Here is a 27,868-nt window from a genome sequence, read left to right as displayed (position 1 = left end):
TCTGCGTTCAAAATATTTGCCCACTAGAAGCGAACAAAAACCGCAACCCGATTCTATACCCCGATGTCTAACGATGCCTCGCAGCGTACTTGCTAACAAACGGACGGAAACGGCAAGCAAACGGTACGGGAAGCCACATTTCCTGGCCCGGCCTGGCGTGTCTTGCCGACCCTTTTTGACGCTATTCCGCCAGGGGAATAGTTTTGAATTGTTCGCATGATTTATGCGCTAGATAAGTCCGATTTGATGCTGGGGAACGTACCGTTCGGATCGCAGTCCTTGTGTAAAAATCGTCCGATTTCCGTAGCAGATTGAGCAGTAGGATTTTCATTCAATAATCTCAATAAGCGTTTCACTGGCTTTTGGATAGTGCGTTGCGTAGTAGCCACCCAATTTAAGTCCTCACTGTCAAGCAAAAGCGTGGAGAGTAAAAATCGTCCCGATCTTTGATGGTTTGCTTGAATAGAGGAATGCGTGGAAAAAATGGGATCCGCGGCGAGGTATGGCGCGATAACAAATAAAAATGTGATAAGGATGAGAAAACCCGGCTGAAGAGTTGCTGCTTCTGCTGCTGCTGCTGCTTGAAGTGCTTCTCCAATGGCAGATAGGAAAGATAAGTCGAGCTAGAAGCGTAGAAAAAAAAGAGGAACATGAACCAATCGTTAAGGACCTCCAAGTAGAGACATCTGGCCGGTGTGGCAGGGATCGTTCGCAACGAGATTCGTATTATACTTTTACTTCTATTCGTTACGGACAATTTTCCACCCAGTAAAGCTTGTCTGTCCCGTCCTCTCTTGCCCTCTAGTGAGATTTAGCTATCTCGCTAGATAAGGGGTCAAATCTTATCAACCGGACTTTATAGAGTAGGAAAATTCAAGTACACTCTTCTTACATTTGTGCCATCAGTCGAACCTTAGAACATTCAACTCTCGGTTTGCTTTGTACGACGAAGCGAAGCGTCGTCGCATAGAACGCTTTACCGAAGCAATATTTTCATTCGTGGAAAATTAACCTGCACCTCAGGCGAACTCGTGAGAAAACTGCTTGTGGAAAACTTTCGTCCCCGAAAAGGGCTCTGACTAAAAAAAGAAAAAGAAGAAGCGGATAACATCATTACAAGCGAAGAGAATCCTTACGCTTACCGGCCCAGGAAACGGTTTGCTTTCTGATTCTTTGTGGGGCAGCCCACTTTCACTAAATTTGCTTTCTCTTTTCACGGATTTATATCCGATTTTCCGGCACAACTGCTTCACATCCGGCGGGTCGGAGGTCATCACACATCAGACAAGGTCGGTCGGAAAGGTAGTGATAGCGTGCTGCTGCTGCTGCTTTTGTTTCGTCTTTTTTTTATGCGCGTTCGTCTTCCCGGTTGAAGTGGAGTTTTTATTCATCTACAGTTTATTTGAATTCCGTAGTCACTTAGCGTTGAAGTGACTCAAATTTCGAGCAATGATTTTGATCTCTCTAGCTTTCCAGCGCAATAACAACAACACTGGCTGGTGTCCCCAAATGTAGGTTTGTGTGTCGCTGGTAGGAAGCTTGGGAAGAATAGTACGTTTTTGTGTTTGTAATAAATAAAGCAAAGGGGAAGTTTTATGGGTGGAAATTCCTGAAGGTAATTCGATGGTAGAAACACGCCAATCGTTTAATGATACGATTTAAATAATTTATGCTTCAATAACGTCTACTGCGTTAGGTCACGACACAACAGAAGCGCGTTCAAGTGTTTTAAACAATTATCGCTAGTAGGAGCCCCAACCTAGAAAGAAAGAAGTTGATGTAAAGATAACTGAACGCACACACAGTAGAAATCATCCTAAACTTTGGCTATTTTGGGTCAAAGGTTAGTGCCGACAACAACATATATGCTAAGATGGTCGCCAATCATGACCATTGTACAGCTTGAGAAAATTTTTCCCACTCAAAAGGCATGTACGCCCTTGAGACCTCATCTTAGTGGAAGGAATATTGAGGGACAAGGATGGGTTCTGTGAGCTGTACAATGATCTAGCTATTGTGCAGTAAATTAGACTTCCTAGGTTTTGAAGGGCTGTTCTTGTCATGAGAATGCCACTGGACGGCGCAATCCGCTAAGGCTTTTTAAGGCTTTGATGTGGACACAGGAGACATAATTGATTCAACATTGTGATAGAGGTCAGGATGTTGTGCACTTTAGAGGACTTCTTGAGCAGGCCAAGCCTGCGAATCTTGTTCATGTAGCGTGTTACCTTAGAAAAGACGCATAAAGATGACTCATTGGTGATCATCAGTCAGAAGTTTAACCAATTTGTGCAAAGATGAAGTTTTTTCGGCGAATGATCGTAGTGCCAGAAGAACAGTAGTGATAGGTGATGGATTTCAAGTGCGGCATCTCTTCTTTTCAGTACCTACAACAAAGAATCCGCCTAAAAGTATGCACTTTACATAACAAAGTCAGCAAACAGATATGTCAGAGATAAATTGTGCTTAAATGTGCTTAAACAAGGAGTGTCATTCCACTAGGAATAAAACTCTTACGCAATCTGGTTGATTAAAATTTAATTTTCCTCCAAAAAAGTGCTAAAAATAACTATCTCTATGGAGTACTGAAAAAAGTTTCCTAATGAAATGACATGCCATAGTTTGGTGTGCAGTCAAAAATTGGTATGCATCCGCTTCTTTCGAGTGTGAAGCCATCTTCCCCGTAGCCGCATTCCATTCGGAAAACCAACCGGTGCCAAAAGTTTTTAACGACAAAGAAACGATGCTTCACAGGAATATTCATTAGCTATGTACTGTCAACGAAAGCAGCGTTCGGTGCACTGCCCCGAGGTGAGGGTAGATGAATTTTCTGCCTAATTAATATGTGACATTCCGCACAGCTATGTGTGCTGGCGTTGGTATGTGATACCCAGCGGAGCATCTAGTTAGATGTACGCGTTAAGATACGTGTACGTGGGTGTTGTAAGCTGGGTGACCGGAAAGAAACGTATTTAGAGACCTGAGTGTAGCCATTTATCAACTCCTTTCCATCTTGCACACTTTCATCCGGTGGAATCAGATACACACAAACCCCGGGAACACACCTGATGGGGAGCGAGTTTACGCACCGTCAGAGCTCTGGGTTGTCTGGCGAGAGTCCTGTCCGTTCTGGTCCGTACGGTCTAATCCGATGATGCCGATGGTCCACAACTGCACCGTTGATTTATCGTTAGAAAGCTCGCGCGCTTAAAATGAAAGTATAACTTTGCGGTGCAGAATGTTGGAGGTTGGGTTGAAAACGAAAAAAAAAGGGTTCCACCTGTGGTTCTGTCAGCTTGGTCAGTTTCGACAAAGAGTTTAAGGTTGTTGCACCGCAAGGTATATTTGACGTGAGCGGTAAGCTTTTCTATCGTGATATAAAACCACGCCGGAAAGCTCTCACATGAGCATTTACTAACGTAGCCGCGTGTCATGTGGATGGGATTTTCCGATAAAGTCATGTGTGGTACTTATTTCGGATCATACCCTTATGTTTTGCACAAACGCCAACCAGAGCGGAAGCGGAGAAGTGTTTTATAATTTATCTCTTTCCTTGCGGAAACTTATTTATTAAACCAATTTTCGATATCGTTTAATTGTTCAAATTAAACGCCTGAATGTATGCTAACAAAATTTTCACATGTTTAATACCCTTTCATGGCTAGAAAGTTGGTGGATACCTCATCAACTGAACTAATACTAAATATTGATTCATCTTCTAACTCAAAATCTTTAGAAAATGCATTCTTTCAGGTACTAGGTAATCCTTGCTGTTGAATGTGGTAGTGTTAGAAAAATTTTAAAATAGTCAATAGTGCTTGACTCATGGCATTTGCACGTCTGAAAGTAAACGAATATTTTTGAAAATTGGCAGCCAGCCTCACAGGCTTTCTGGTATACTTTTGGGCGTTTTGAAGCTGGAAATTTTTAGTTTTGGATTAAGCACTCTGTATCCAACAAAGCTACGAGACGAGTTAGTGTAACTAATGCCAGAGTGCATCATAATGCATCACTACTTTGTTGCACTACTAGGCAAGCTTCCACTGTAACTCTTGTAATCCATCGGAAGGATTTTCGTGCTTGGCGTTTAAAGTTGGTATTAGTATCGCAACCTTTACACGATTCGCTGCTTACAGCCTGGAATAGGCCGTTATTACCTGCAACGAGTGTGCCATCGGCTGCCATCAGGCAAAGTGTAAAGTGCGTTGGTGGAGAGATGTTCTTTTTTTCTCCGCCCCCTTTTATACCGGTTACCGTCATTTGTACTTTCCATGAATCCCATTTGTAGCAGTCAAGCCATGGATGTGGGCAGAATTTTTCCTGCCTCCGGTAGCGTATGCAACCATTCAACACACACACACACACACACACACACAAGCAGAGAGGCAAAATCTGCTTATGTGGGCGGTCAGCAGATGCATAATAACATCCCAATAATAATTGCATTCGCAGCATCTGGATGCACCTGGCAATGGTAAAAGAGATGATGCGATCGGGGTGCGTGGGTTTGAGATGAGATTTGGCCACTACGGTACAGTTTAATCGTAAGCAAAAAGGGGTGAGGTTCGAATGGGAAAACTTTTTTAGATTATGGTGAAATTTAATAAACGTAGCGTTCATACATAAACCAGTTTCGAGCCGATTTATACGTCTGATTGGTTCCGGAAATCGATATCGCGTCATTACATTTACTGTTGTTCTGGTGGTATGTCTGGTATGTTTCGGTCAGGATGGGTGCGTGAAGTTTTTTTTTCCAGAATATTGAATGTAAATGTATAAATGCGATAATTGATCAAATTTCCCTGGAAATTCATGCAAACATGGTTAAGTGAAAAGGTTATAAGATTCTGGGAAAATTTAATGCAATACATTATAAAAAGTGAAGGAGTCGAATTTTCCCGAAATTCTTTAGTTTTTTGTTTGTTATGGTTTCCCAGATATTTTTGATACGTTGTATAAAAAAAATTGAAACAATTATTTGCTTCCAGAATTTTGCACACTTTTTTAGACTAACACAAAAAGAAAATTCGTCAGGTGAATTATTTCGATTGAATACAAAAATAATTAAAGTGTTTGAAAATTATAAAAATAATAGAAAGATCCTCAAGAAAGATATAGAAACCAACAGAAATATAATGTAATATAAACATAATAATAAAATTAAAATATAATATAACAGTATGTGGTAGAGCCGTCATACTAGAATAAATGAATATAATATAATTTAATACTAAAATAAAAACAAACCAACCAAAGCTGTGGAACTTACACAAACATAGTGAAAAAACTATCCAAAACCATGGGACGAAGTCAAATATTTATGGGAAAACAGCTAAAACCATGGTTCAAAAACAAAAATATGTAGAAAATCAACACTTTATTGTAAAAGAAATTCTGTCCGATCTTTTTATACGACAAGAAGACTTGTTCTAAAGCTAATTTAAAAAAATATTTACGGCAGCTATGTAAAGTGGATAGTCGACAAAATGATACATTAGTATCGTTTCGAAAAAAGCGCAATTAATTCCGATTAAGTGAACTTAAACAAGAATGAATCTACTAAACTGTAGCTTTACTCTTTCCCTGAAAGTCGTGCACATTAGTGCTCGCGTTAAAGCACATCACGAACGCTGCGCTTGAACGAGCAAGCTGGCCCCCAACATGTTGATCTCGTGCAACGATTTTGCTCTTGCCGTATTCCGTTGCGATCCAAATCAACACACAGGACGACAGCGAACCCGGACGAAGTGCCCGGAAGTGATGGCCGACTGTTGGCCTAAACCGGTGTGGTGTGCATGGTGTTTCCCCGAGCCTCCTCCACCTGAGAGGGCACAACACAACGTACAACCCTACGGGGGATGGAATGGTGTTGCTCTGTTTGCTTAAGCTTTCACCCTCCGGTGACGAAAACTATCTATCCATTCATTTACCGCACGCCGTTTGAAGAGTGATTCTGTGTGTGTATGTGTCTGTTAGAACGCGCTGTACGGTCATGGCCATGGGACTAGAAGCTTAGCAAATCACCCCGTCCACGCTCCTATTCCTGCACTCTTCTTTCACTCCTGGGACGGAAGCCTTGCTCATGTAAGTAGTGGCTACCGGAAATGAAAAAAACACCCCTCATCTCCCATTTCACTGACCGACAGCATCATCATCATCGGCTGGATTCGCATATTTGAAGCTTCCGTAGCATGGAGGAGTGTATGAGAATTTTTTCAACTATATGTGAGTTTGTGTGTGTTTTGTATAGCAGGCAAAATACATTTTTTGCACACCTTTCAAACATGTCCCGTCTCACCCATCACCTCTCTCCCCGAAAAAGACGGTCGAGTGATGCATAACCTACCCAACTTTACCTTTGATGCTGAATGAAGGTGCAGTCCCATGGTGGGGGAGTTCAAAAGGCAGAGGAAAATCATTAACAAACTGTCGGTTGGCTTCAACTTTTTCTTCAACCCTGGGAATGGGTTGGGTGTGCCTTTTTTTTGCTGTTTCGTTACTGTTTTTGCCCTTTCCTTTGTTTCTTTTCTGATTTTCCGACATTCATTACACTTTCAGAACTTACTCGCGCCTTCCGTTCCGTTTGTTTCATGGTTTTTTAACCTTCGCAATAGAGGGAAAAAATACTTCTGTGTCGAGGTCCTGTGTGGGTGCTTTTTTAATTGCAAACTGGCACACAGAAAGGATGACGAGCGAAGGGGAAAGAAAAGGAAGCTGAGAGCTGCTAATTGAATAGTTTAGCTTGTTATTGCATTAACCTAATTACGAACGAGTTAGCATGCAATCGACATTTATTATTGACATTCGTGCGTATGTTTATGAACATCAAATTCGAATTTATAATAGTAAGCGTGTTTAAAACTAGAATTTATTACTTTATTTTCGTTAAAAGTAACCAAACACATATCTCATGCATATTTATATTTCCATAAATTTATTGTTATAATATTAATTATATTTCTTTTTATTTATTTCATCATTTTATTGTTCTTCTATTTAATTCTTGCCCTATTGTAATACTTGTAAACTAATACTGTTTTCTCATGTTTTTTTTTGTGTTTATATATTTTTCCAATAAGCAATTTCTTAGTACCAACATGACTTAATAAATGTATGATCCAATCTATCAATCGTTGTAATACAACTTCATTAAATACTTGTTACGATTAGACCCACTTTCGATCTTGTGCTGCCCCTGCCCTGCCACCACTCTTCATATTACTAGAACCGTACAAAAGAAACACGCACTCAATTTGCTGAAGCAACAGTGTTTTTCCGAGTTGTCGCAAGAAAAACGCTTCCCTCGGCGGTGGCACTCGTCCACCGGGGAGGAGGGTTTTTTTTTCTTTTCATTTCCCATCCCCAAAATGCCGGAAAGCGGCATTATAAAGATCGAGCAGTTAGAATGAAGGTTATGCTCTCTAGCGTGCTATCTACATATTACCCACTAACCTCAATTTTATGCGAACACCTTAACCGTACCGTACCGTCCAATCTGCCCCAGTAAACACACACACACACCTACACCGGTTCCGCTCATTCTCTACCACTCGTCCTTTCTGTGTGTTGTGACCTTCTGTCTTGCTCAGTGGATGGGTGGAAAGGGTGGAAGATGCGCTTTCCAAGAAAAACACCCACAAGGTGTTTTTTGTTCTATCCTCTCCGAACGCTCTAGCACAGCTCATGTCAGCTATGTCAGCGCTCTCGGTCTCGGGATGTTAAACCTGTCTCGCTTACCTCCGACTAGGGGTCAACCAAGGTGACCCAGTCAGGGGGTTGGCTGGATTGGAAGGCAGTGGGTGAGCTGGTAGGGTAAACAGTTGTCCTGATGAAGTCGCAACTATGAGACTACTTCATCCTTCGGTAGAGATCGAGACCCGTGATCCGGGGCTACCGGGGGTTTTCAATTTTTATTTTCTCCTCCATCATCGTTCCCGGGCAGTTGGGTTAACAGTTAAGAGCAGAAAAAAGGAGGACACACAAAAAACGGGGAAGGACGATTTTTAACCCTCAGCTCACCCCTCTGCTGGAAAAGCCCGCCAGCAGGTGAAGTTTTCATCTGTTGCTGGTGGTGGCGGTGGGTTCACTTCGTTTATTTCCTACGTCCGTTTGGCTGTTTTGCCTTCTCTTTTGTCTCTCGTGCACAGCACTGCTACGGCTCACTTTACTTTGCCCAACCACTCAATCAGCATTAGCCGTGAGTGCCGGCAGGAAAGTTGAAAGCTAAAAGCGAAAGAGCGAGAAGCAAAATAAGCATAAGGGAGCATGGGGAAACGTAAAAAAAAAAACACACACACACACACACACATCCTTGGGGGTTCCCAGGTCGGTATTGGAGCTTTAGACTGATACCGCTGGCGGCTATTTTTCATCGGTGAGGATTTTGTTTAGTTTCGATTAGCGCGAGTCCTGATAGCGGCAGACGGGCCGGGATTAATGCCGCCCGTCGCTGATCCGATAGACGGGTTCGATTTAGTTTGGTTGTTTCGTAAAGCTGATCTTTTGGATGGCTTCTGGCTTCTGGGGAGCTTTTTATGAGGGGTTGAACGGAGCTCTTCATGGTCTAAAAGAGGGGGGTAGGTAACTGGGAACCAGCCAAAACAACAAATTACTACGTAAAGTTTTGTTTTGTACTGATACATAGGTAATTGAACAATAAGTCCATTTTTGTTAGATCAAATTAGGCAATAAAAGAGTAATTACATAAATAAACATATGAATAAAAAATAAAGCACATAAGAAATAAGAAGACATAAAAAAAGAAATTAAGATTATAAAAGAATAAGAAAAAAAAACAAATAAATTATTAAATAATTACATAAATGGATAGATAGATAAAGCAACAAACAAATACAAAATAAATAAATAAATGAATCAGTCGGAAAATCGACAACCTGTTTTCCGACGGAAAAAAAGCTGATGATCCATGATGATGATTATAGAGGAAAAAAAGCTGTAGCCGTCCAGACAATTTCCCCGGGAAATCTCAGAAGGCGCTTGCTCTCATGCGGTGAAAAGCTTTCTCTCACGCTCACACCGAACGCTCACTTTCACGCGCAGCATCTCAATATTGGTGAGTGATCTGTCTCACTAGGGCTTGCCGCTTTACTATCAACGGAAACAGTATTAAAGATTTATTCGGTTTTTTTCGGTGCCTTAATAGATGATAAGAATTCAACCGTTTCGTCATTGAGCGCAAAATTTTTACTTTCGCTTTTATTTTAACTTTCCCGTACGAACAGATGATATCCACTTTATTGAGGTGCAATGGCACGGACGTGTCTAGTTTCACCTGCCGTCGTGGTATCCGACATTGGTAACCACAGCTCCCAGTTTCGGGCTAACTATTGCCGGTTTCTGTTCAGCCATTCCCCGAAAACACGACTTCTATCGTTAAGTAACGAAACGGAAAGAAAGAAAGAAAGATAGCCTAAACAGCCCCGCATCAAACCCGTTCGGCATGTTGTGGAGGGATTTGAGAGGCTTGGGATTTAATTTATTACGTCAAATTTACATATTTTACTCAGCTGCCTTCTTTTCAGCTAAATTCGCTCAAGCGTATGTATGTACGAAACCCGGCAAACTGGTTACTGGGAATCAAACATCATCCTTCGCCAGCGTCAACCGTTTGCTATCACTTTCGCTTGGAATCGAGATGAAATCGAAATTTTTCCTGAAAATTATGTTACGAAAATTGCGTCCTCATACAGTTTGGCGTTTTAAAATTTGTGCTTAAATCTATATTTAACCGTTTGCTCGAAAAGCCGCTTTGTTTCCTGCAAACATTGATCCTTACCGGGGGAACCCGTGAGTGCTGGGTTGATGCTTCCAGGAAACAAAAAAAAAAAACTGTTCCATTTTCATTGCTGAGTTGGTCAGTGTGCCGATTCGTTTTAATTTTCACTTCCCCTGCCCCCTGGCTGGAAGGGCAATAGGGAGACGATTTCCTTAATTTTAATTAAAAGATTCTAACCAATTTGGTTGCAATTAGCTCAGCAGCGGTTAAGCGCGGGCGATGGTGCGGTGATCGTCACATATTTCAAGCTTTTGCAGTCATTAGCAGCAAAACGGTGTTAAGCGCTGTGGAGGGAGTTCATTTTTCCAGCAGCAGCATTAGAGTGTAAAGCCCTGTACACCGATCTACTTCACGAAGATCGACCTGTGATTTCCCCGAACCGAACGGTAGGCCCGGTTAGCCATTTACGTACGATAAAAGGAAGGCAAAACCCCGATTGCAAATAAATAATCGTCCCTAGGAGTTTCTTCACTCCTCCTCCCATCCCCCAGGGGGCAGCTTCCTTCTGCTCCTTCATCACGCTTGCCGCCGACTATTTTCCGGCACGAATTTTCCCCTTCGGCGATGACGATGACCCGCACCCGCACAAATTAGCATAGCAAATCAACGGCATCTAAACATCGCAACATTATAGCTGATTACGTATTCATATTTTTGCGACGAAAGTCCCAAACGAAGGAGAAATCTTTTTTTTTTTGTTGTTGCCAAAAATGCCCCAAGATTAGAGAGGATTGTTCCGTCTGCAAGGGTTGGGGGCCTTTTGATTGGACTCGTTCCCCTCTCGGTTTTGTCTGCAAGGATCGAGGTTTATTGAGCGACGCTAAGGAAGCTGCAATCCATGGTATTGGAAAGCTTGGTACCGTTGGATGTGTTTGATGAAAATGGTGCGATTTTTAATTATGGCAACTTGTCGGTGTCGGACCGAAGGGCGGTTCGTGGAACTCTCGGCGTATTGTTTTCCGGTGAACCTGAAATTTCGGCGCACGGCAAGCAACCAAACCCAATCTTGCTTTGTTAATACAAATGATGACGTGTTATATATTAATTGAAAAGCTTTTTTATTGTTTGTGTGCGAGTGTATTTTGTAATGTTTAATGCAAAGCGCATCGCACAGGGGTTACAGGGGTTTCGCGGTGAATTAGTAGCAGTCGCGGTGAATTTCAAGTAGCAATGCTCTTTAAGAAAAAGTTTCAATTCAATTTTTCTACATAGCGGAATGGTAGTAGTTTGGTACTTTGGCAATGAAAATCTGGCCTGCAATGAAAAGATAAAAAAAATGTTGAAGATTACAGTTCTAATAAGCAAAAAATGCAGTCATTTCATTTTGAATAGCAATATCAAACAATTTGATATTTTTGCTCCTCTTTTTTTTAGTTTTTAAGCCGTTGATGTTTTATTATTTGTGGAGGCTTAGGTAGATCTTGAAGGCAAGAGTATTTAGTAGATCTTTGGGTTTTATTGGCTCGTCGTAGCTTGATTAATCCTGCCCTCTCATGGACACTGCGCGTAGACTATAAGCATGTAACATATGTGATACTTACGGAAATAAAATTCAAGTCTTGTGTTTGCTGGTATTTTGTAAGTCTTATCAAGAAGCAGATCAATTTACGAACAGTTAATAGTTAGCTTATCGTACACAAAAAGACTAAAGCTGAAATTGATCTAAAATTGTAGTACAGATGGTCCTTCAGGCATATTTGCTATAATCTAAGAACCTTGTTTGGACACACTCTCGTGAAGAAGGACTTTGCCAGTCGATTTGAATGAACTTTGAATATACGGGAGTGAATTTGATCCGGTCGCGGCAATTGTTTCTCAGCAAATGAGAGTGAAAGAGAGTCAACCGATGGATAAGTGAGTAAGAGTGAGTGCGAGATACAAGCAATAAAAATCAGTATGCATATGTGAGAGACGTGCATGGCCCAGGGTTTATCAGTGGTTTTAAATTTGTATAATTATATTACGTGCTACATAACTACTTTTTATAAATGAAGAATGAAAAAAGAACTTTGTAAAAATGGTCATAGAGCTGATACAAATTTCAACATTATTCTTTAACTAAAGTATAGAATGCTAGATAAAAAATGTTGTTAGAATATTTTTGCTGCTATATATAATACAATGAGGTATGCGCAATACATTTAAGCATAAGCAAGGAATGTGAACGGTTTTAAATGATTTAACTGATTTTTTAAAAAAATACCTCAACCGGTAAACCCTGGCAAATCAGCACGTTGCTTCTCCCATACGAGCTGAATTCATTCGAACAGTCACTCTCTCGCTCTCCTACACGTGCTCCTCCTCTCGATCTCTCTCGCAACCAATCGCTGAATTCTCTTTCGCTCTCGCGTCTCTCGCGACATATGCCAGCAGCAGCAGCAGTCGTGGAATTCATTCGCAACACATGTACACAGTTCATTCGTTGATGCATTCAAAGTTGTTCTTCGCTGTCGAGAAGAGGTGCGTGCGCGTTCGAACGAAATTCCTCATCCATTGCATTGAAAACCGGACCAAAAATGTCCAACTAAGGCAGAAAAAAAGGGCAAACCAGCTCGACTACCAAAGTCCGACAACCGAAATCAAAACATCATCGATATCGTCACGGCATTGTTTGAAGTATGTTACGTGCTTTGTGGCTTGAAGATAAGGCACTGGATCGCGAATTAGCGGGGGTTTGGATTAGTGCTTTTTGGGAGATTTGTTCGCATTGTTGTTGTCCAGCAGCAGCAGCAGCAGCAGCAACAACAACAATCAGTGTGTGTTTGCGTGGAAACGTCAAACGCGTTTCGGGTTTGCCATTCTTAGGGCTGTGTGCGTGCGTGCGTGCGTGTTTGTGTGCGCGTTGTGTGCGTTCTTAATCTTCTTTACATTCGCCGGGAAGGCTCCGGGGGTGTGCGAATGAAATGCGTTTGTGTGCGGTGCACCATGGCGCCCAATGAAGATGGTGGAACGGTGCGTGTAAGACGCGTGGTAGAATATGAAACAAAACAAAAACAAAATGAAAATAAAACAACACCCCTGCGTAAACGGGCTGTCATCGCGTAAAGCATGAAACAAAACCAATCATAAAAACACACGCATACGTACGTGTATGCGGGTGTTTTTGTTGAAGAGTTGGGAAGTGATGTGTAAAAAGAGGTCTCGATTGTGATGCGGAACAACAACAAAAAAGTTAATCATATCCCTTCTACGCCTGCTGGGATGAAGTGTCTCGTGTCAAAAGTCATCTCAGGTCGCGTCTGTGATAGCATGTGAGACGGTCGAAGTCGCTCAAATAACCTAACAAATTCACATAGTAGCATCGGGGTCTATCACAGCAGGCGCGATGTGGTGTTGCTGCGATACGGTGCTACGGCAGCTCTCTGGTTTTGAATCCGAGACGAGCCCACATTCCAAGACCCGTTGATGGATTGCAGTCCATCATCGTAGTGCCCCGTCTGGTGGATGGTATATGGTTAAAGAAATGAATTTCCCATTTTTCCGAAGCGGTTTCTAGGAACTAAAACCCTGCCAATATCTCACATATTAGCTCCGATAAAACAACTCTGAAACCAGCCTAAAGACGAGTTAAATGTTTAAGTACTCTTGCACGATGAAAATGTGTTGGTGGCCTTCAGAGGCCACTCTCCATACTGCCTATAATCGATTCACACGATGGAGAGGATCGCTTAATTTCGCTACCATGATCTCGGAGCTGGTTTGAAGTAAAAAAAAAAAAAACACACACCTTCGAATGCGACAAGTCAGAGGGAATGGGCAACCCATAATGTCAAAGGTGTGTGTTGTGGCTGGTTGCTTCAGCCGCACGGTTCAGTGTGCGTTTTGGGGCGGTGTTTGTCAGTCACTTGTTTGACGGTTGTTAACGATAGATGAAGAGTGTGTTAAAAATTGTAATAATTAGTGTAATAATGCGGAAAAGTGTGTGCTAGTGTGCTAGTGCAGCGGCATCTACAGGCAAACAAAAGAGTGCAGGTGTGATGCAGGTCCACTTCATTCCCGGCTAGTCACAAACAGAAAAAAAATCAGGGGGAGAAACAAGTTTTCCATTGAGCTTTTCCTTTCGCCTATTGGGTGTTTCTCAGTGTGACAGCGGCTGTAAGTAGGAAATATTAACCATTTGTGAGCTGTTATAAGGCATGGTTGGTTGCGATTCCGATCGAGTGGACCCCACACAACACTGAAACCGCCTGGAGAAAGCAGCATCGTGCTGTGGGGGAACAGTCGTCTATTCCAGCATTCAGCAAAAAAACATACGCGTGAGTCAATGTGACAGAGAGAGAGAGAGGTGTATAAGGAAGAAAGAAAAAAAAAGTGCAATCGGTGAGGGACGGTAATCTAGTTAGCCCATCTCTGCCGAAGGGGCTTTGGAGAAGGTTTTGTGGGGGTTTTGTGTTTTAAGGGTGCACTGGAGAGTGAATACGCACTTTTTGTGAAGAGAAAGAGCGAGATAGAGAGCGAGAGTAAAATGGTGGAGAGAGATTGTTCGCATCAGTGCAAGTTTTGGTTGAGAGTGAAGCACAAGAGCGAGGGTTTCCGTTTTTCACCGACCATGCTGCAAGAGAGTGCATTTTCCCCGGACTTGTAGCTATCGGTGTGTGAGTTGAGCTGTGTTTGAGTCTGTGTGTGTGTTTATTCTGGGGACCAAAAAGCACACGGATGCTATGATGGATTTTTCTCTTAATCATCAAAGTTGATATTATGGGTTAGCAAAAATTATTCAAATTTTTATTTTCATATAAGCCCCCAAACTCTTTTAAATCTATTCAAATAATTTAATTCTTAAATAAGAACCGTTTTAATGCTCGGAAAATGTATCCTTCCAACATTCTATCAGACACTATGTATCAGTACACACTCCTTCCAACATACGTTGCACCAGAGTTGAACGCACGAATGCCGTCCTACACCCAAAATAGAACGTTTCCATCAAGCAAACATTTGGCAGGCTTCGCCCAAACGCGTTTTGCATCTTGGCTGTGTGAGAATGTAAAAAAAGGTTTGCTTGCTGTCTTACCAGCATGTACCAGGCCTCTTTGCTGGTTGCCTATAAATGGAAAAGCTTAAAACAATTAGGAAAAACAAAACAGGAAAAAACACACAAATTCACCGGGCTCGCGAGCAGTTAGGAGAATCACAAAAAAAGGGATACTTGCTTGCTTGGTTTAGGATTTGCAGCATGGAAGCTTGGCTTTAGCCCCCGGGCGCTGGTTAAGAATACGTCGCTGGATAAGGCTCTGTATATCGTGAGGGAAGTTTTTGCTGGAGAGAGTTTCCATGCGAGCTGGTGTGGGAAAATGTTGTACGAAGCTGGCTTATCAAATCAGCGCAAGAGAGAGAGAAAGAGCACGACGGTCTCTCTTGTAAGAGACCGAGCGTACTCTTAATAAACCTGCTCCAATTGATAAGGGTGAAAATAGAAAATGGAGTGGAAAAATAAGCGTGAGTAAAAGGGAAATTGTGGTCGTGTGTGTGCGTGCGTGTGTTTTCTGAGAGAAAGCAGAAATCGCGTGAGAGCGAAATAGAGCGAGAGAGTACTACTTATCGTCAATAGGTTACCATGGCGACGGTTTTAGTGGGTTTGATGTATATGGGAAGCTTCCTGGGCTATATACCCAGCACCTCTAAGCGCCTGAATGTGATAGAATCGATTGATGTAGTAGCAAAATATGTATGGCGAAGTGGGTTTTAAAATGAAAAACTTAATAATTCGCGGTACAAGCTAAACGCTGCTTAATTTTCAACGCTACTCCATTGAAAGTACTTCCTAGAAAAAGTAAAGAATATTTTTAACCAGACTGCTGAACAGCTTGAATCAATAATATAAACATGTAAGGGCTTTTTTGAAATACTTTCAAGTGATAGCTGTATAGAAATATTGCTTTACTGTCGTAGTAAAGCAATATTAATATTATTTTCTCCTTAACAAAGTGTGCTTCCGAGGCCGGTATTTCATGTGAGGGAAATAAAAGCTTTCTGGTGCGAAGGAATGTTCTGCCACCATTGCGGAGAGCATCGTTCATCCTTGTCGCGTGTATTGACACCACAGATCACTTGAGTTGCTGTTGAGATTTCCCGGAGAGGAAATAGTACCGCTTTTTTTCCAACCGTGCGGTTCTGTGGGGAGCTTTTTTTCTTCTTCCTTCCAGCATTCCAATGGTTGGCTGAAGGGCACAACCTTGGCGGGTGTTGTGGCGCAGTACAAGGATCACGGATACACGAGAGGCTTGTTGGGAAAGCGAAGGGATGCAGGGTGCTGGAGAGGAAACAGCAGAGGTGGTGAAAGTCTATGTTTCAACCCCACGCGAAATGGGGTGAATCGGTTAGACAAATGCCGTTCGCTTCCGCTTCCACACATCCGACTGCCCGCCACTCGCCCCGCGACCCGCGATGAAAGTATTCGGATGACCTTTACCCGTACCCGTAGCACACTCGCACACTGTCTTTACCCCGATCCGCAGACAGATAGAAACGATGTTGGGGTTAATTAAAGAAAATTAAATTCGTATGTGCGCGCCCTTGACTGGGGTATGTTCGCGCGTTCGGGTTTTGATAAGTGGTGAGCTTTACCGCCGCTTGGGAAGTTAGGCGGTGGGGAGAAAATCGCATTTTCTCGCCCATTTTCTCACACAGCAGCTAGGAAGTGATGACGCACGATGGTGATGGTTTGATGCTAAAACGGATGTGGGGCAACGGTGGGCATAATGGGCGGAAGGGTTTCGCAGCTAAGAGGGCGAGCGAACTATGGTGACAAATTGAATTTATTTAATTTATGATTTACTTTCTAGTGGCAGGGAAAAGGCCCTCAATAGCTGGTCATTTTTAAATTTATTGTCACACCTCATTTGGAATTTATAATCGCTTTACCCTAGCGGACACACCTGGGGCCGATAATGACTGACGTCATTGATCGAGCCTCTTGAGTTTCGTTGTGCTGTTTAAAATTAGGACAAACCCCGCCGTAAACCTTGTTGTTGTCGGGTACTTTCAATACATCTGGACACTTCCGTATGCAATGCAATCTGCATATATGCACCGGATGCAATAAAGAACAAGCAACTACTACCAATGGCCGCGGACGTCCCGGTATCGTCCAGGTGTATGAGTGATATAAACGTTATAAATTATTCCATTGCATGTATACCGGCACCGGCAAACCGGCAAGCTTCGATATGTGTATGTCCTTACCGCCGTCTGTCACTGCAGGAAGTAAGTAGCTATTTGCGAAAAACTCCAAACAGGTCCGATGGCATTTAAACGTTTGTCACGAAGCCTGGGGTTTGTCGGTTTGCCGTTCAAATGTCACCGTTTTCGTGCTGGGAGTTTGTGTGTTTCGTTGCTGTGTTTATGAGCGCAATGTAGCACTGTGCACGGGTGAAAATGTATGCCGGACGGAGGTTGACTTTATGACCGGGACGATGTAGAGGTGCCTTTTTCGTTTTGTATTTTGTTGCTTCTAAAGGAATGTTTTACCTTCCAAGTTTCATGCTGAAAATATCTTCATAAGAAACAATAAAAATAGAAAATGTTTAAACATACTACGGCAGTGTCCACTAAGGGGCACTGTGGGAAAGAGAGAAGCGCCGGGATGTGAAAATTGATGACGCAGACCAACAATTCTAGGACCGAGGGTTGTGGAAAGATAAGAGCGAGAGAGAGATAGAGGAACCTAATATGAATTTAAAAGGGCCGTTCTCCGTCGTCTCCGTTTGGATCAGCATTTTGGTGATGACCAGGGGAAAACTCTACTCGCCAGAATCTTTCCAAAAAAAGCGCACGATTTGCTTTCGACACGTCGGTAAAGAAAAACACCAACAATCTTTTCCATTCCTTCTTTTTTTCCTCACACACCAGCACACAGCTTAAGACAATTCGTCTGTGTTACCCGTATACGTCGACCACCGGGCCCCCCACCAAGCAGGACCACACAAACACACAGCCACACACAACTACCCACAATCTTCGCCACGTTTGTTGGTGGTACACACTGCAAAATGCTAATGAATGTTGGTTTGCTGTAGTTTAGACCGGTTCCAAAGTGGGTCAAAAGCGAGGCCAAAAGGAGGGAAAAATCAACCCAAAAGCAACAAAAAAGGAAAGCAAAACTGCGCACGTAAAAGGCCGAAGCCGAAAGAAGAATTTATAGCGTTTTTATGGAAAATTTAATAGAACGTCATCGTGAAAAATGAAACCGGTGGGACCGGCCATGCGGCGGGAAGTTTCAGGAAGCTGGAGATTAAAGAAAGGAAAGGCTGTATGGGTATGGGTGTGTGTGTGTTTCTTAATGTTTGTTTATTTGTTTTTCGTTTCCTTTCGTGTGCCCTTGCTTCGGTTTGCTTTGCATATACAGACAGCCCGTACTGTGCTGCGTGATGCGATCGATGTGTTTTGATGGTGGGTCCCCACGAGTATCACGCCTTTTGGACCGTACACCAGCAGCTCTACTTGAATGTTTTACACTCCCTTGCGACTACTGTTAATGGCTGCGAAGAGGATGTTGAGATGTTGGATGCTCTTCATGTGGTTGAGTGAGGAGAATGTGTTATGGGACGGAAAAAATCATTTCGAGTTTTAGGTGAATAGTTGTCGGAAGAGTTGGTGTGTTGTCGTGTTGTTGTGTTGTTGTTGAATTTCAAGTTCACTATTACGAATTACCATACATCATAGAATCCTAGATACATAGAATCCAGGCATCAGAAACATCGGATTTAAGCAATACAAGCGGAGTAATCGAATGGATAAGTGGAACAGTTCTGTTTTATTATCCTTGAGTCAGTTTGAAATTTTCTTGCTGGTGTAAATCTTGTAGAAACAGGACATTTTTCAATGAAACTTTTCTTTTCTTTTCAACAAATATAGGTCAGTGAAGTTGATCATTAATCCAACAGATAAAAGCAATTCTTTTATACATAAATATATAATTTATATAAAGAGCATTGGTCGCAATGTTGAGTTAAACATTGTTAAATCGTCTTCCAAGTCCTGTTCTATGCTTTATCTTCAGCTAAGAGGTTTTCTCTGTGTTGGACTTTTCTTCGATAATCATGTGGCTTTTGGTAGTATCTTTGAAATTTGATTCCATGCTTGAGATGGAGATTGAAGATTAAAAATGCATATCTTAAACTAAGATTGCGTTAAAAAACGGTAAGATAATCAATAAGAAACATTAAAACCAAACCTTCCATCACCATTTTTCTGCCCTCAAACGCTCAATTGAATAATTAAAAGCGACGCCATTCGCCTAAACGCGTGCCTTCCTTACCAAGTGCTGCGTCTAATATTGACGCTTTACTGACTTGATTAGAATTAATGCAAAACATTTCCTTACCGATAAAAACATCCCACGCAATTCATTGGGAAGTTTGGCCCGCAACCAGGCTTGCCTCTACAGATCTTGCCTAGCTAATGCCCAGCTGTGCGGGGTTGTGCCAATCCAATTTCACATTTTCTTTTTTGTTCAGTAAAAGCAAAGCTAAATCAACGGTGTACTGTGGGTGTACGTTTATGTGTGTTATTTCGTGTTCGTGTTCCTGTGTCTTTCTTAACTTCAGCAGCAAGCAGGCAGAAACAGGAAAAGAACATTAATAATCATGAGAAGAACCATGCGACACTAGGTGTGACGAGGGTGGCGCTAAAGGGAAACACTCGCGATTCGAAAAGATTTAATTGATTTTGAAAACTTTCAGACCCAGCTCCGCTCCTCTGCCGTGGCGTTTGGAGGCAGGATGGAGCTGCAGTGTGGCTCGTGTCTCTTTTTTTTCTCTCATCACTTGGGACTGTCGGTTGACGAATTGTTTCACCGTTTCGATCGACCGTGTGATGAGGGTGTCTCTCTGGGTGTGGACAGGGACGGAATTGATGGGACACAAATTCAAATTGTGTCACATCGTGCTGGAGGATAGAGAAAATGTCATTGCGAGAACGACAACAACAACGCTGACGTGCCAATCGTGGTCTACGGGTATCCCTTTTTCGCAATCCTTTAAATAAAAGTTTGGCCGGTTCGTTTCATTTTGTGGTGTCTGTTTGGAGCATTGTTTACACACCGGCCCGAACCGGCTGTCCGTTATCGTTGGTCGTCGGTAAATCCTCGTCCTCATCATCATCATCACCATCATCGTCAGCAGCAGCAGCAGCAGCTGTTTTGTCTTGTGGAAAATTAGAACATGATAGGAAAATTTGGTTTTGCACAATGAAAAACACCAGCAGCAATGCACAGACAGAGGGCAGCTGGCACGGGGACCAACAATAAGTTTTGTTTGCACGTGGAAGTTTACTACTGCGTCTTCCCAAAATCTAGCTCATCCGCATTCATTCCAACATTTCACTCTACACGCCAGAAAGACTCTTCTGCCTTTACACCTAGAACGGCCTGTCAGAAAACGGATTGTGTCACCTTTGATGGGTACGATTTTTAAGTGGACGAATTTGGGGTGGATGAATAATGGCTGCAAAGATGTTTACTCTTTCTTTCTCCTCTTCTTTTCTTTTGTTGTTGTCTCTGTTGGTGTTTTGAGCCGGACAATCAAGCTAAAGCTTGTAGCAGCGCGACTTGTGTACATAGCAGCTTACATTTCACCAAACGACAGCCATCTTTTAAAGCACAACGAAGCGATTGTCAATTGCTAAGCACAGCGTCGCCAGGGGCTACTTTCCCCTGTGGCGCGGGCAGGTTGTCAGCCACACCATTTCGTCGTGTATTAGGTGTTTTACTTAATCCTTCGCCCAACAACTACCGCCTGAAGCCTTAATTATAAACTTTACTCTTTGGACGGGATGGTTTGGTGCCGGATCTAAGTTTGGTTTATTAGAATCGGGTCCTGCTGTTTTGCGGGGACTGGAAAACCGTTCTTTTCAGCAAAGTTTGACATAACCCGCAAGGCTGGATGGATGGAACCGGATGCTCTAACGAGTACAATCTGGAAGGATTTTCAGAGTGTGTGTGTAGGTGGGGTTTTTTTGTCCTCGCAGAAAGCGTTGACGTGTTAGGATTGTTTCTAGAGCAGTCCGAGTCCGATGAGGTTCTTAGAATCTAATTTAAACTTTTCTGAATGTATGTGTGAGTATTGGTAGAAGTGTGGTTAGGATTGTATCTGATCTGATTTGAACTGGTATCAGGCTATTAGTATAAGTTATGTGAAAGTTTTTCGGAGACGAATCCTTTGTGTTGGCTGATTTTGCAAACCGGAATCCGTATCTGTTTTTGAATTCCATGAACTAGAGTTTTCATGAACTTTTAATTGCAAATTACTAGCTGTGTCTGATGCACTAGAAATGAAATATTACAAGGTCTTTTAAAAGGATTCAAAAGTATAGAAATTATTGCATGAAATCGTGATTTTAAATGGTTCATTTTCAATAATTATTGGATGAGTTGCTTTATCCAATTGATGTGGATGCAGGTCGTAATCTCGTAGTTTAATTTTTCATTACAAAATACCTCCAAAATCCAAAGAGTCTCATCTACCAATATGCCTTATCACACGTCCATTGGACTCCAGTCCAACGGGTTCTGGTCTTCTAAGAGATTCTGCTGTCAAAAGTGTCTTGTTGTTATTAGTTTTGGATTCATTTTCGTGAAGAAGTTCTTCGAATTGTTTTGCAAAATAATGTTATAATCGATTTTTTGCAAACGTTGGAAGTCCATTTTTCTTATCTATCTCCCTGAAGACAATCATCAGCTGTATTTTATTGTATTGGTTCAACTGGATATTAAACAAAATAGCTTCTCTTACAATACGTATGCAGATACTACACGCAAGTATGCTTAACCTTGAGTGTCACACACGAAACCACAGTACACAAGTCACCAGATACAAGAAGAAAAAATACCACTTATGGTAATCATTCGCTCAAGTCGTAGACACTCTACAGCACCGTAACGTAAAACTCATCACCATCTCATCATCATCGCCGTCGTCGTCTTCGTCGTCGTCGTCCACAACCAATCGTTTACCGCTCGTGCGAAGAACGCTAAGCAGCAACCATTCGTGCGGACCTGCGGGTAGATCTCGCGCAAGTTCGCGACCTTGAGCTACGGCGGGGCGTATATGGACGGTATTTGTTACGTCTCAATCGGTCACCAGTACCACCCGAAACCTAGCCACCATTTGCTCTGGTACTCTGTAAACGTCTCAAGTGGGCACAAACGATCAGATACGCCGGGAGCACGATCTCTCTCACTCACTCTCTCTCCCTCTTTCATAGTCTGCAAGATCGTCAAAGATCGTAAAAAGAATCGCCAAAAAAAGACACCACGACGGCATGGGTGCATGGCCGCGCGGTGACTTACTGCTCGCTGTCACACGCACCAACACGCCCTAACTCGGCAGGTCTCGGTCTCCCTCCGGGTCTCAGGCTCGTTAGGTGAACGTGTTAATTTTACCGAATTGACACACGGAATGCCACCCGTACTTAGCTGGGTAAGCTTTCCTTGAGGGGATGAATGCAAAAAATGGCCGTACGTTGTACGGTGGCGACAGAAGAGCGCGTCACTCGCGCATTGAAGTTAAGATTTTTAGCTCTCCGTGTTTGCCATCTTCGAAGGTGAACCAGGTACTACCCTGGTTCCTTCGTTGCACTAGCCCGGGGTTACCACCGTGCGTGTGAGGGTGAGTGACAGCTTTCGTTGAAACTGTCACGAGGGGTTTTGTTCCTTTGCTCGTTTACATATGTTCGCGGATGTTTTGGTGTCTTCTTTTGTATATTTCATGTGATTGAAGACACTCTGATAGTGATTTGAGAATGGATTTTAAGTAGAAAAAGCGGGCCCTTCCGCCCGTTCGATGTCGTGTGAAAGTGATGATTTATAATACGTGTGTTCTTCCTCTTAATGTTTCCATCTGTTCAGAGAAAACAAATAATGAAAATGGTGCTAGATGAATTTGTGCGTTGAGTGCTGCAAACAAACGAAAGTTTCATACGCAGAATTTAGTGTCAGCTGGTGTGAAGGTGTTGACAACAAGTTAAGAAAATATATTTACCCCAATGTAATTGTGCTGCACCGAATTATGTAAACCAAAGTGTCGTGAAAGTGCAAGTGTATGTGTGTGTGTGTGTCATGAGCGATTTGCATAAAAGAGTGAATTATCTCGCCTGTTCTGCATTTACGGTGCCGTTCGTACGGATCGCGTGAAAAAAGGGCATCTCCAGCCCGTTCGCTGCATCTGGTCGTTGCAACACACCGGTGTAACAGGTGTAACAAATTAACACGTGTCCGCGGAAGTGTGTAAAACTGTGTAAAGTGTTGTTGACCGAAAACTGGAGCACCAGTTTGGTCCATGCGCTGATGGCGTGCCGTTGTGGAAACGTATTTTATTAGCTTATTAGAGTGCAGTGAGGAAAGAAATGTAAAAACCCAAAATGAAACCAAATGTTCTTTAAGCAAAAGCATCGTCCAGAGGGCGTTTAAAAACCAACCATAAAAAAAGGCTTAACTCTGCTTTAAATGCACCCTTGCCATCGCAAGCAGCAGAAAGCCGGAGTCATTTTTGCAACCATGAACGAACCGCATCCGGTGCGCTTCTAAATACACGGAAACCTTGGCTGTTTAGGGTGTCTTTTGCAATACGAATGGTGTATTTTGGTGCTTTGCAATTTACCAAAAAGAAGTGGTTCTTCTGTTTTTTGATCGTAACCAGCTGCACACCGTAACGCACGCGTGTAGGTGTGTGCTTGCGTGTGCTTGTGTGTGCGGTGAGTGAGTGGCCACGCACAAGGGTTTTGCAAAAGCAGTCAAGGTGGCCGCGTCGAAGAGATCCCGAGGGACCTCGGCGTCCGAAGGTCGCCTTGCGCCGACTACAGCCACAACGACGACGACGGAAAGTACTGGAGCCGGCGGTGGGCAACCCACTGCAACCACCACCACCAACACCACCACCGTTGCCACTTCCTCATCCGGTGGAGCCACCGTTGATCCTTCCTCCACCAGTCTACAGTCCTCCAGTTCGCGCCAAGGATCGGTCGATGGCGTGATGCAACGATGCGGCCTCTGCTCCATCATCTCGAGCCTGTTGAGGCGCGCTATGTGTGTAGGGTCGCGTCGTGGTAGCGGAGAATCCTACTATCAGGAGCTAGCGGAAACTAATGTAAGTAGTAAGTGGTGTGTTTATCTTAACAAAAAAATTCCTTAAACGTATGAAACACCATGCGTCTCCATGGGAATCGAGAAGGTAGTGGCGGAGATTTTCGCACTGCAAGATCGGAGATCGAATTCCTTTCGCACCATTCTCCCATTTGCGGGATTGTCACTTTGGCTACGGGGTACCAACAAGTCTCGCAAACCATTAGATCGCAAGCAGGGAAGAAAAGAAGGAGAAAAAGACCATGCGCCTCCATTGAGGGAAATCATTTTCATCAAAAGGTGTTGGGTGGAAATAAATCCTATTTTTTGAGCGTTATCACTTTTCGAAATATTTTGTACCATCATGAAATCTTGATTGTGAGTTACAGCTACACCTAAAAATAAACAGTTTGATGTGAACACAAGCATTTCGTTCTGTCGATTTTTTAATGCTCTGTTTATTGCTTATAAAATAATATCGGCTCTCAACGCGACCTTACAGCACACCAAAGTGAAAGCTTTTATTTAGTTTTCAAAGCTTGCATTTGACATTAATTTGCCAAACCGGAGTGCTAAAATGCGGTGTGCGGCTAGCTCTGACGTCATCGACAACGCTATTTAAAGGCGCATCAGCTGCTCGTTTCGATGTGACCCAAAAATAAAACCGGAAAAAGCACTTTTTACCATTATTTCGGTGGCCGGTAAAACATAAACCCTTCTACGCGCGCGCGACTCACATCATCATAAATCGTGTCAGTTTGCTAATTGGACGTCGACGAGTAGCTTGGTTGTGGCGCCAGTGGCGATGACGCTTTCAATGATTAAGCTATCCCGTTTAACAATCTTACACACAGCTATGAAGCATCACGTGTGTCGTAAAGCCTTCAGAAAACCGGTGAGATAATACTGGCTGTGGTGCGTTGCGTGGTGCGTTTTGTTTTGGCGGATTTTCAGGCGTTTTACGATGGAAGTCCAAACTCTGGTGAGATTGAAGAAGTATTCGTTTCATCGTTTACCAGGCAGAGTGTTATCGGGCTGATCTATTGGTCAACAGAAACACGAGCATCGGCGTGTTAATCCGTACGTCACGGATTCCGGATCATCTTCCGGATCGGGGTTTGGGGTATGGTGAAGATCGATACTGGCCGGAAGTTGGTCAGCTGATTGTTTGGGTCGATGGTTGGTGCAGTACAGCTTGGTTGGTGGTGGTCGTGGTCAAGACGTAAGTGATTTAATTGAATATTTTAGCACCTCCGATTTTTGTACCGCTGAGATGCGTTTAATTTGGTTGAAAAAAACATTTAGCACCATGGCAGTATGTGTGCGTGAACGTGTTTGATGATACATTTGCATATAGGGGAGGGTTTCATCGTCTGCCAAAGATGAGTTTATTATCTTTTGGTTTATTTTTTTTTTGTTGCTTCCGGAATGCTTCTTTATTTCGGCATGACGACCTTGCAGGTCAAATCGGCCATATAATTGCCACCAAAATTTATTCATACGACATGACCGGATAGTCAGTCCTTTGCTACAGGAAAACAGATTCCAGATAATCACTACCATAATTTTCATAGTGCCAGAAGGTTTTAAAACTCACAAACGAAGACACACACTCACGAATATTTAATCTTAATATCAGAACCATCTTCAAACGAAAAGGTTAAGCATCGTTAGCCATTATCACCATTGTAATTCTTGACCTCTCAAAGATATATCAAGCATTAGAAAAGGAGTTTGACCGTTTTCCTGGGTCTGATCTCTTAAAATTATGCTCAATTACAGATGGATGGAAAATATGGACACTGAAAATCAACGTTTTACTGAAGATCATTAGTCCTCCCAACGGTCTTCAGGGGAAACCGTTCGAATATCTAGACAAACGGTAGTCTATGTACCTTCTTTAATAATATTATTACCCACATGCTCATGCAGTTGATCACTAAGGCTACGAATGAACGGAAAACATTGTATACAATGTGTGATGGCCAAACCTCCCAAAAAACAACCCAAAATTTTTACAAATGTGCAGCGATTTTGGATCGTTATTGAATCGCGCGTTTCGTCCGCAGTAAAGAGATTACCGCAGCGCTGCCGTGGATTTATTTGTTTCGGCATGTCTATTAAAACAACGCATTACAAAACGGGCGTCTGAATGGTTTCGCCTGGTTTTACCTTCTTTTTTTTTTTAACACGTTCACCCTTTGACCCACGAGTGTAATGCTCAAGCTGCTCATCGATTTGGATTGTTCCAATCGATCAATTTTCTCTCATCGGTCATAGCCCTTTGCCGTTTCTTTTCGATGCACAACCCCTGGCGGCAGGGGCAGGGGGCAGAGTAATTCTTGCAAAAAGCATAAAGCTTCCAGCACTGATTGAGAAGTTCCGTAAGTAATAAATCATGTACTGTGCATGATTAATGCTTCCGTATTGAATTGAAAGAAATGAGCTTTTTCCTGTTTTGTATTTGATGGATCCGCAGTTAAATTGACGAATTGTGCGAGATGTCTACCATTTCTGAATGTTTCTTCCATAAACCTTTCAATACTTACCGGGGTTCATCGATCGAAGATCTTTATAGAATGCAAAAAAAAAGTTGTTCCCACACGGAAGGTTTTGCGTAAGGCTTAGGCAGCGAATCGTTGCCTTGTTGGTCATTCGCAAGTCGTTGGCTTTTGGCGGCTTTACCATTGGCTTTCGCTACTTTGCACTAGAGATTAGATTGTTTAACCACGCAAAAGAAGCACCAACCATCGGTAGGCGGATGAAATACCTTACTTTTGCCTTTGATGAAGCGTATGCACTGGGATGGTGAAGGTGGGATTAAGTAAGGGCCCTCCTCATCGGACTGGGACAAGAACAGCCAGAGGGAGACTTGAAATGTTTATTTACACAGTGCAAATATGCATAACGTCCGATTAAGCGGGAACGGTAAACACTTGCGCACGGGCACATCTTCCGGATGTAAAGAGGGTTGCCCGGGGATGCCATTCTTATTGGTTGTATGATCCTCCGCCCGGAGGAGGAGGATGACATCTTTGAAATTTCTGTTTTTCTATATCTTTGGTTTGTTTCGAGAGAACTCGTAGAGTGAACGAAAAACCGCAGTAGTAATTGAAATGGATGGTTAGTAGTGGATGGTAGTTGAGCAGATAGTTTGATTGAGATCGATGGGTAGGTTAATGTAAGATCTAACTTAAAGGTGCATCGATTTTGATTATGTTTTATATTAAAAGTGACACTTAAAGAAGTGTATTGGATGTCTTAAATAGTTAGAACTATTAATAAGCTGTGTAGAAACAAGCAATGCTAAGGTAGAAAATATTTTTTTCTTTTGCAAATTAAATGCTCTTGCATATTGGAGAACAATTTCTCAAATGGAAGCTGTTAAATATTCTTTTAAATTAACCATCAATTGTTAATCACCAACCACAGGGGTTTGTTTCTTCTGCTGAAGTAGCAAGCACTGGTCCAAACATTCAAACACTTGTAGTCGAACGCCAAAAAGCAAATAAATAATAAAGCGCACTGTTTGTTTCATCAAATTTTGCCATCTCATGCTGGCCAACATTACATACAATATAGACACACACACACACACATTCGCTTCGTTTGGGAAAATAAACATAATAATATCAAAGGCAATGGAGAGTTCGAATTGAATAACAAAAATGAAATATAAAACCACTTCTTCCACATCTTTCCGTGCAGAACAGAAGAAAATGCCTTAGTAATGCTGCCCGCAAGCAAACGAACAAACGTGAGGCCGCGTACATCATACAGACACACACACACATTGTGAAACCATTATTGCATGTGGCGTACATACATACGCAGATGAATATTATGATGCGATGATAAAAGCGAGGAGGAGAAAAAGATTTTTCGGTAAAGCGAAATGAAGGAACGGACAAGCAGATGAGAGCGGGGAGTGTTCCACATCCACTTTACGCTTCGAGTGAAAATCGATAACCTTTTTTCCTTTTTACTTGTTTGCACCCCGAGATGTGGGTCGT

General features: G+C 42.6%; 3 protein-coding genes across 3 annotated transcripts in view; all 3 read left to right on the top strand.

Moving 5' to 3' along the window:
* The window catches only part of LOC126562725 (protein lifeguard 1-like), a 195,583-nt gene that overhangs the window by 46,187 nt on the left and 121,528 nt on the right, over positions 1 to 27,868 (top strand). The window lies entirely within an intron of this gene.
* LOC126561706 (transcription factor 25) overlaps positions 22,392 to 27,868 on the top strand; it is a 140,948-nt gene continuing 135,471 nt past the window's right edge. Inside the window, exon 1 of the mRNA XM_050218012.1 lies at positions 22,392 to 22,404. The gene's annotated coding sequence lies outside the window, so the exon portion shown is untranslated. The remainder of the gene's footprint in view (positions 22,405 to 27,868) is intronic.
* The window catches only part of LOC126561128 (uncharacterized), a 100,214-nt gene continuing 95,805 nt past the window's right edge, over positions 23,460 to 27,868 (top strand). The window contains exon 1 of the mRNA XM_050217072.1: positions 23,460 to 23,880. Within this exon, the coding sequence (XP_050073029.1) occupies positions 23,767 to 23,880 (114 nt within the window). The 5' untranslated portion in view covers positions 23,460 to 23,766. The remainder of the gene's footprint in view (positions 23,881 to 27,868) is intronic.

The sequence above is a fragment of the Anopheles maculipalpis genome, chromosome 3RL, assembly GCF_943734695.1.
Source record: "Anopheles maculipalpis chromosome 3RL, idAnoMacuDA_375_x, whole genome shotgun sequence".
Lineage (NCBI taxonomy): Eukaryota > Metazoa > Arthropoda > Insecta > Diptera > Culicidae > Anopheles > Anopheles maculipalpis.
This window is presented reverse-complemented; position numbering and strand designations above follow the sequence as displayed.